We start from the raw sequence: 10049 nt of genomic DNA on the forward strand, positions 1-10049 counted from the left end.
TTTTTGAAGATTTATTTTTAAGAATGTATGTGTATGTGTCTGAAGTATCTGTGTGTAGGTATGTACACATGAGTGCAGATGCCAGCTGAGAGCTGGATCCCCTGGAGCTGGAGTTACAGGGTCCTGTGATGGTTAATCCTGGTAATCTTAACTACATCTGCAATCTTAAAACCCAAGAGCCTGAGCATGCTTATGAGGGACTTCCTTGATTGGATCACCTGAGGTGGGAAGAGCCACCCTAAATCTGGGCCTGGTAGCAGCCCCCATGAAGGTCACGGAAGAAGGAAGCTTCTACTTTTTGCCTGCTCGCCCTTAGATGTTGTGATAAGTTCATCTATCCTGTTATTGAGGTATTCTTTGGCCTGCTTCTTTGGAACTCTCATGTAGACTGAAGACCAGCAGCAATCTAGGCATTCCCTGGGACTCCAGAACCAGATTGAAACTATCTGAGACATCCAGCCTCATGGACTGAGCAACCCCTGGGTTCTTAGCCTTTCCATTGGAAGATAGCCATTGTTGAACTACCTAGACTGCAGTCTGTAAGCCCTTCTAAATTTCCTTAAAGTGTGTGTGTGTGTGTGTGTGTGTGTGTGTGTGTGTGTGTGTGTGTGTGTGTTCATTCTCTCGGTTCTGTTATTCCTCTAGAGAATTCTGATTACAGGTCCTCTACAGGAGTCATATGTGCTCATAACTGCTAAGCCATCTCCTTAGCCCTCAATCACTTATTTCTTCTGCTATCATTGTCTTCATTTCCAGGAAGTACCTCTATCCCACAGGTAGTGAGGGGTTACTCTGGATTCTATTCTCTCACAGTATATAGCCTCTCCACTGAAGCACACTAGTGAGGGCTGATGCTGTCCCCTGTTTAATTCATTTTCCCCCTGCAAATAGGTGTCTGTTAGACAGAATACAGGCTCAAAAGACTCACTTTCCCCATAAAAATCCTCTTAATTATACCAGTTCTACGAGATATCCTAATCATCATCAATTGTCAAAAAAACTGCATATTCTTTGCCTTAAAACAGATGTTCATGTTTGCATAAATGGCTTCACTGATAAGGATCTAGTCAAATCTACTTACTCTCTTAAGTATCCGACTGCTAATAAAACTGGCTAGAGAAATGGTCCAGTGGTTACTACACTGTGCTGCTCTCCAGAGGACTGGAGTTTGGTTCCCAGCACCTATTTCAGGTAGCTCTCGATTTTCCTTAACTCCAGCTCCAGGTCCAACACTGTCTTCTGACCTTCAGGGCACCCTCACACACACATATATGCACACAGAGACATGGACACATAAGTAAATTAACTTTAAAAAACATAAGAACTGATGTAGGTGTTATAAACTTTTCTAAAAAGTACAAGAGAAGGGAATACCTTGCAACTCATTCTATAGAATAACATAAACCCAATCCAGATAAGCCACCATAATAAAAACGGAGACCAGTATTCCTTAAGACTAATTGTAACAATCAACAAAATATTGATTAAAGGTCCATATATCCACATATAAAAAGGATTGCATGCCATGACTAAGCGAGATTACAGGAATGCAAGGTTGGTCTACCATGAAATCAAACAGTGGGGGACACAACTCACAGGGTCGTCTCATGAAGAAAAGGCATTGGGGCTAAATGTGACATCCGTCTCATAACAGGTTTCCAATGAAAGACCACTTCCTAACCCTAGAAAGGAATGTGAGAAGCACTGCTAACGTTATCCTTATGGAGAGTACAAAGCTTGCCCCCTCAGCTGGGGGGTAGCTCAGTCGGTAGGGTGCTTGTCTAGCTGTGAGGATTATTCTTGGCTGGCAACTTGACTATATCTGGAAATAACTAAAACCTAACAATTGCTGGGCTTTCAAACTCAAAATACAGTGTCTAGATTTTAGTTAATCATACCGTTAATTGAAATGTTAATTAAGATGTTAACATCAGAGGAGGCAGATAAGGGTATCTAAGAACAATGTCACCCGGCAGTGGTGGTGCATGCCTTTAATCCCAGCACTTGGGAGGCAGAGGCAGGCGGATTTCTGAGTTCGAGGACAGCCTGGTCTACAGAGTGAGTTCCAGGATAGCCAGGGCGACACAGAAGAACACTGTCTCAGAAAACAAAACAAAACAAAACAAAACAAAACAAAACAAAACAATGTCCACTCTTCTTGAAGGGCTGTAAATTTTAAACAATTTGAAGAAAGGGGCTGGAGGGATGGATCAGCAGTTAAGAGCACGTGTGGCTCTTACAAAGGACTTAGATTTGGTTCCCAGTACCTACATAGTAGCTCATAACCATCTGTAACTCCAGTTCCATGGGACCCAACATTGAGCTCAATGTGAAATTACTTATCCAGCTTGCATATGGTCCCAAGTTTAAACTTCAGCATCATGAAAAAATAAATATACACCTATAATGCCAGCATCTGGTAAGGTAGCGGCAAGAGGGCCACCCTCTGCTACATAGGAAGTTCAAGACCCTGTCTTTTTTTTTTATTTTTTTTTTAAGATTTATTCATTTTATTTATATGAGTACACTGTAGCTGTCTTCAGACACACCAGAAGAGGGCGTCAGATCTCATTACGGGTGGTTGTGAGCCACCATGTGGCTGCTGGGGATTGAACTCAGGACCTCTGAAAGAGCAGTCAGTGTTCTAACCCGCTGAGACATCTCTCCAGCCCTCAAGACCCTGTCTTAATACCACAACACTGAAAAATTGCCGACAGTTAAGTTCTTTAGGGATAGATCTATTATTTGTGGTTTTGTTTCTCATTCTTTCAGATACAAGGTAGAAGTAAATCTAGCTAGACCCAGCTGTTCACGTCTTTAATCCCAGTACTCAGGAGGCAGGGGCAAGCATAATTCCAAGTTAGAGAGCAGCCTGGTCTTATAGTATCTCAAAAAATAAATAAAATATTTTAATTTCCCTCCCTCCTCATCATTAGTGCACCATGTGACTTCTCAGCTAATAGTCACGAAGGGATGGGTGGGAATGATGTGTCATTACCAGGCGAGAATGTCAGTGCCAGCTGTTACTCCGTATGTGAAGCACAAACCTCTGTGAGGTAGGTAGAGTTCTCTCTTTTCTCTCTCACCATGGACCCATAAGTTAGCATTTTAGAAACATAATGAGGCTCAGAAAAGGTTTCCTTCATTATTTCCTGCTGTATTTATGGGGACAGGGAGATGCACACATATATACATCCAATGGCATGCATGCCGAGGTCACAGGACAGTTTGCAGGCACTGGTTCTCCTCCCACTGTGGCTTCTGAAGAGCAGACTCAGGCTGGCGGCCGGTGCTTTTACTAAGTCATCCCACTGCCCCCTTCATTCTATCTTTTGAGACAGGATCTCACTCTAGATACCCAGTTGACTTAGAACTGGTTATGTAGGCCAGGATGGCCTAAAATTCAAGATAAATCCTCCTTCCTTGGCCTCCTAATACAGACTACAGTCATAGGTTATCCTTTATAGTAACAATTACAGAGTCAGGCATGGTATCACAGACCTTTAATCCCAACACTCAGGAGGTAAGGAAAGAGTCAGGTAGATCTCTGTGAGTTCAAAGGCCAGAACTTTGTAAGTAAGCGATGATGTAAATCCATGGCATGATTATTCCACTTGTCAACATGTTGTTGTAAGCTTTATCAACTTCATTTTAGTTTCATTTTTCCTTCCTTTGTTCTTCAAGATAAGGTTTCTCTATATAGTCTTGGCAGTCCTGGAACTCCCCCTATAGACCAGGCTGGCCTTGAATTCAAATTCTACCTCCCAAATGCCCCTTGCCTCTGAACTGAGATTATGAACCATCATGGGCTGACTTTTTTTTTTATACATTTTTTTTTAGATTTATTTATTATTATACATAAGTTCACTGCAGCTGACTTCAGACACACCAGCAGAGGGCACCAGATCTCATTATGGGTGGTTGTGAGCCACCATGTGGTTGCTGGGATTTGAACTCAGGACCTTCGGAAGAGCAGTCAGTGCCCTTACCTGCTGAGCCATCTCACCAGCCCCGGGCTGACTTCTTTTTAAAGAACACTTTATGAGATTTATTTTTATTTTATGTATATACGTGTTTTGGCTGTATGTCTGTGAACCAAATGTGAGCATTTCCTGTGGAGGCCAGAAAAGGGCGATGGGTTTCCTGGAACTGGAGTTGCAGCGAGTTGTAAGCCATCATGTAGGCATTAAGAATCAAAACCCATATTGCACATGCCAGCAAGATTCTGCTGAAGGGACCCTGATATTGCGGCCTCTTGTGAGGCTATGCCAGTGCCTGGTAAACACAGAAGTGGATGCTCACAGCCAGCTATTAGATGGAACACAGGGCCCCCAATGGAGGAGCTAGAGAAAGTACCCAAGGAGCTGAAGGGGACTGCAACCCTGTAGGTGCAACAACAATATGAACTAACCAGTACCCCCTGAGCTCGTGTCTCTAGCTGCATATATAGCAGAAGATGAACTAGTCGGCCATCATTGGGAAGAGAGGCCCCTTGGTCTTGCAAACTTTATATGACCCAGCACAGGAGAACACTAGAGCCAAGAAATGGGAGTGGGTGGGTAGGGAAGCAGGGGGGAGGGTATAGGGGACTTTCGGGATAGCATTTGAAACGTAAATGAAGTAAATACCTAATAAAAAATTGGAAAAAAAAAAAAAAAAAGAATCAAAGCCCAGTCCCCTGTAAGAGTGGCCAGTGCTCTTAATGGCAGAGCCATCCCTCCAGCTCCATGAACTTCAATTTGAGGGAGAGATAGGTTCGTGATTTCTGTAAGAATGCCAATTAGTCTATCAATGAATGCTTGCAAGTCAAATGTGAAGTCAAAAGACTCTTCTGCCCTCGGTGCCCGGGTTCCTCTCTCTGGCCAGTTAGTTCTGGGGAGAGGGCTGTGTCTGTGACAGGAACCCAGCGCTGTCCTAGGTCTACCCGTTTCTTCCTAAGTGCTTGCACGTCCACTGACTTTAACATGCTCTTTCTTGTCTCCTTTCATGACCAAACGAGAGTCCCTCAGGTCTCTTCAAACTAAGTACTGGTCCCCAATAGTCTTCCTTCCTTCTGACAAGAGTGGACCTTAGAACTTAGGCCAGAAAGGGACACAGGAACAGAACCTGTCTATTAAAGATGGGGCTCATTTTCTTGCAGTTCTTCTAAGAATAGATGTTAAATTAGAAAGGAATGTCCCGATTCTTCCCCGTTGATTTAAATCCACTAGAGAACAGAGTCAGGCGTACACTTTAGATCTCCCAACACTTTATTTTTATAATGTTATTAAGAGTATAGACACTGGTGTCTTCAGGCTAGCAGCATCCGTTGACATCATTTTTGTCCTAAGTACTGCATCTTCATTCCCAAGATAGAAAATACAAGTTTCCTTGTGTGTCTCCCACAGCAAGCTGCAGGGGAGAGCTGGGCTCCATCCAAGGTTCCAGACAGCTCACTGGCCCTTCACATCGGAACAAGCCCAACTGGAACAGGAACAGAAACAGGGGAAGTGAAGCGATGGGCCTGAGGTCTCCTTATTATCTTTCTCTCAAATCAACACCTTGGAAACAGGCCACACCAAGAGAGACTGAGAAAAACAACTTTCATCTTGTTGCCACTCCTTAGCCTACATTTGTTTTCTTGCACTAGCCCTTTCTCAGCTTGTGTGCACACACAGACCCACACTTACCAGCTGCATACTGGGTCTCTCCCACAGCTTAACATCTCTATCCTTCGAAGCCGTCACCAGCAATCCAGGAAGCACATGGAGGGCTGTGATGGAGCCCAAGTGGATCTTGGAGAGGAGGGGATCAATGTGAGTTCTCATGAGGCCTTTCACTTACGGAAGCAGCAGAGGTTGCTGTGTCAGATTTAGAACCTCCTCCCTCTCTCTATGACCCTCCCTCCAAACTCACCTTTTTACACTGCCGTGCCTTTAAATGTGTGGGTTCAGTCCAGCTAACCATGGAGAAATCCACCTCTGAGTGCGGGGACAAATCTGTCCCCAGAGTCTGAGTTTTAGGTTTTTTTGCTTTTTTCTGCCAAATGTTATCTACGATCCATTCTCCCTCTGGGGTACATTCAGATAAATCCCACAGCATCCCATCAGAGGTGGCACACAAAAGCGATGATTCTGCCATTTTAAGAGCAGAGTTAGCCAGGGCTCAGGCCTTGAGGACCCACCAGCCTCCCCTAAGCCACCTCAGACAGACCACTCTGGCCTTTCTACCCCCACTAACCAGACTCAGGTTTGGCCTGAGTGATTGATACTGGGGACCCATTAGGATTATTTAAGTTGAGATTGAAGTCCAGGATCTCTTCAAACTCTCCTGACTCCTTTTGCTCCTGTGAAGGGATAGGTGGATAGGTAACTTTGTTTAGTTCATGCCATAACTCTACTATCAAAGCTCTAAGACAGTCAGGAGATATATGTATATATTACACAAAAACAAAAGACAAAAAACCTAAAACCCACCACATCTACAAATAAAGCACATGCATCAAATGGACGCATGTAAGGCCCACCCATGCAGCCCCAGGTGGAGATGCAGAACATGCATCAAGTGGACACATGTAAGGCCCACCCGTGCAGCCCCCAGGTGGAGATGTGGAACATGCATCAAGTGGACGCATGTAAGGCCCACCCGTGCAGCCCCCAGGTGGAGATGTGGAACATGCATCAAGTGGACGCATGTAGGCCCACCCACTCAGCCCCCAGGTGGAGATGCGGAACATTTCTTGATGTTGTTCTCATGCCCAGTCCCAGTTGGTAGGAGAGCCCGAAAGCTGGCAGCAGATTTAAGTGTCTGCACTGATCACAAACCCCGCGTCAGTGAGATCCCTGTAGTGTGGACATGTTTGCGTCTGGCTTCCTTTGCAGAAGGACATATCTGTACTTCCCCATTTGTCATGTTCTGCTTTTTCTGCCATGCAGTTATATACCGAGAGTTGCATGTCTAGGTTGGGCTATGATGACTTTTGGCTGACACAGACATGCCCGGGCCTGGCATTTGGGGACTACGTATACTTCTTTCACTTAAGTACATATTTAGAAACAGAGCCACTGCTCTCTGGACAGACTGTAGGTATCAGATTAGGATTTCTTAAACTTTCCAGAAACAAGAGACCTTAGGAATCTTGGGAATGAAATCTAGCTCTGACAGAACCCCAATAAAGCATCGTAAAGTATCTGTGAGGTAACTGCACCATGCACCATGACAGAGACATGCTTAAAATGCTAATACTGACAGACAGAGGACAAAAAAAAAATCACAATTAAGAAAACTAGGAGACAAGCTTGGCAAGGTGGCAAAAGCCTTTAATCCCAGAACTAGGAAGGCATATCTCTGAGTTCTAGGCCAGCCTGCCTTCTATATGGAGTGAGTCCCCAGACAGGACAGCCAGGGCTGCACAGAAAGCCCGGAGAGGAGAGATGGCTCAGCAGGTAGGAGCAATTGCAAGCAAGCCTCACAACTGAGTTTGATCTCTAGAACCCACACAGTAGAAGGAAAGAACCAACCCCACCAAGTTGTCTTCTGATTTCCACAAACATACTATGGCTTACAAGTGCCCCCAAACACACACATACACACACACACACACACACACACACACATGCACGCACACACACACACACACGTGAAAAAAAAAAATAAAGATGTAAAAGAGCTAAGCACAGTGTCACACATCTCCCAGCACTCAGGAAGCAGAGGCAAGCAGATGTCAGTGAGCTCCAGGTCAGTCATGGCTATATAATGTATATAATGAACCTTTGTCTCAAAACAACAGGAAGGAAGGGAGGAAGGAAGGAAGGAAGGAAGGAAGGAAGGAAGGAAGGAAGGAAGGAAGGGAGGGAGGGAGGGAGGGAGGAAGGAAGGAAGGAAGGAAGGAAGGAAGGAAGGAAGGAAGGAAGGAAGGGAGGGAGGGAGGGAGGGAGGAAGGAAGGAAGGAGGGAGGGAGGGAGGGAGGGAGGGAGGGAGGGAGGGAGGGAAGGAAGGAATAGAAAGGAAGAAGGAAAGAGAGAGAGAGAGAGAGAGAAAGAGAGAAAGAAGAATGAAAGAGAAAGGGGGAATGAAGGAGAGAAAGACCTCCTAGGTGTCTGACTTTCAAAAATTATACAATTCTGTTTTGCACAATGAAATCTTACATGGAAACTTAGCATCCAAAGATTTAAAGGAGAGTTGCTCTAGGGAAGGGAGATGAGGTCATTGGAGCCACCTGCCTTTCCCTCCCCTTACACTCCATGATGGATTCCAATGTTGAAATCTGTGCATTGGTTCTGCACAGATGGCTGTTTTAACACATCCAAACAGGACTCACCAATATAGAAAGTAATCCGGAGCCCCCCTGCTGCAGGTAAAACATGCCGTACTCCTTGCTGGTGCACAGTATTGAAGAGTGGACTCCATACCTCCTGCTGTTTATAAGAAAGTAAGAGACTGAGCCCGGGACTGCCTCTCTTCAAGACCCCAGTGCTTTACCCTGAATCTGACTCAGTCTTGGGGTATCCACAAACCACTTTTCTTCTTTTCAACACAAGAGGAAAAAGCATTTTAGGTCTTACCAGATCGAAGATGGAATAGACCCAGGCTTCATCTGTAGTAATTCTACATCCTCTTTCATCAAGATGAGAGACTGGCCATCAGGGGCCAGACCCAGACCTGTCAAGACTCCCAAGTCCTCCTGCAGAACTCTCTTCAGATGAAGACTGTAGTGCAGAAGACACACACAAAACAGGGAAGGATGCTTCTTAAGCTAACCTTTCAGACTCTCAAGTCTTTTCATGAAGTATAAAGCACAATGACTGCCCTGCCCCAGATATCCTGTCCCTAACCATCTGTGTGCATGCTTGTTTGCTCTTGTACTGCGATCAGACCCAGAGCCTCTGGCAGGATTAAGACAAGCACTCTAGTACTGAGCTATATTCCCAACACCCGTCTTTCTTATCTCAACATCTTCCATCATTCTCCCTTACTTGCTCAAAAGGAGATTCTCTAACATTGCTGTCTTCTGCTTCCATCAATAAGTCCTGCGGATGCTTCCTTCTGTAACAGGATCCCAGATCTTAGTGGCCTCCAGACCTCAGCACGACTGACCCCATAATGGCAGTGCCATTTAGGCCAGGAAACTCAGCATGTTAACTGCACCACCAACCAAAACGGAAACAAAGCCCTACTCCATCAAAGGCCATAGTCCTAGGAAAGCATCTAAGTGAACTAACTTTGCTTTTTGGCTTCTGTAAGTTTTGCTTCTAGCTAACTGTTCTTGTTAACTGAAATATGTCAACCCAGGGTATGTTTTTTTGTGCCTAAAAGCTCGCCCTGAGAGAGGTTGAGGGCTACACTCGGATCCTGAATACCAAGTGTAGTCTCTGACCAGCTAATAAAGACTTTCTATTGGCTTAGACCCATGTCCAAGTGTAGTTTTCTCTGGTGGATACCCCACACACCCTTCGGCACATGCTCACTTTTGTGTCTTTCCTTCTGTCTCCTGCCCAGGCCAGGGCCTATTTCATGTCTTTCTACGAAGCAGAACAGAGCTGTACAAGGTCTCCCTACCTTTACCACTCTATCCTCTTTCCTACCATCATGTTCCTGTTCTAAAACTCAGATCACGGAGCAGGGCACTGACCAATGCTGGAGTGTGTTTGACATGTATGGGGTACTGCTTGATCCCAGCATCAAACCCCCAAAGATTCAAGTGTAGGGAGCTCTTGGTGCTGCCTTCTAGGAATTTAGCAGGAATTTGACATTGGGCTAGGACAAGGAAGTAGGCTCAAGGTAAATACACCTGAGGAATGTATTGTATTCCTTTTATCTTGGTCATCCTGATAAGCTCCTAGACACAGTGACCAAGGGACTTTGTTTATTGCCTTGTTTGACTACTTAGTTTGTTTTTTGTTTGTTTGTTTGTTTTTTGTTTGTTTTATCTAAGAACTGACTCTAGCTGGGAAGTGGTGGCGCACGCCTTTAATCCCAGCACTTGGGAGGCATAGGCAGGTGGATTTCTGAGTTTGAGGCCAGCCTGGTCTACAGAGTGAGTTCCAGGACAGCCAGGACTACACAGAGAA

General features: G+C 45.0%; 1 protein-coding gene across 1 annotated transcript in view; it reads right to left on the bottom strand.

The window, feature by feature from the left end:
* Positions 1–5246: 5246 nt before the first annotated feature.
* The window catches only part of Tep1 (telomerase associated protein 1), a 47545-nt gene continuing 42742 nt past the window's right edge, over positions 5247–10049 (bottom strand). The window contains exons 49-54 of the mRNA XM_029541734.1: positions 8544–8687; positions 8300–8396; positions 6220–6325; positions 5896–6113; positions 5670–5774; positions 5247–5463 (exon numbers count right to left, since the gene is read on the bottom strand). Of these exons, the coding sequence (XP_029397594.1) occupies positions 5341–5463; positions 5670–5774; positions 5896–6113; positions 6220–6325; positions 8300–8396; positions 8544–8687 (793 nt within the window). The 3' untranslated portion in view covers positions 5247–5340. The remainder of the gene's footprint in view (positions 5464–5669; positions 5775–5895; positions 6114–6219; positions 6326–8299; positions 8397–8543; positions 8688–10049) is intronic.

The sequence above is a fragment of the Mus pahari genome, chromosome 8 (genome assembly GCF_900095145.1).
Source record: "Mus pahari chromosome 8, PAHARI_EIJ_v1.1, whole genome shotgun sequence".
Taxonomy (NCBI): Eukaryota; Metazoa; Chordata; class Mammalia; order Rodentia; family Muridae; genus Mus; species Mus pahari.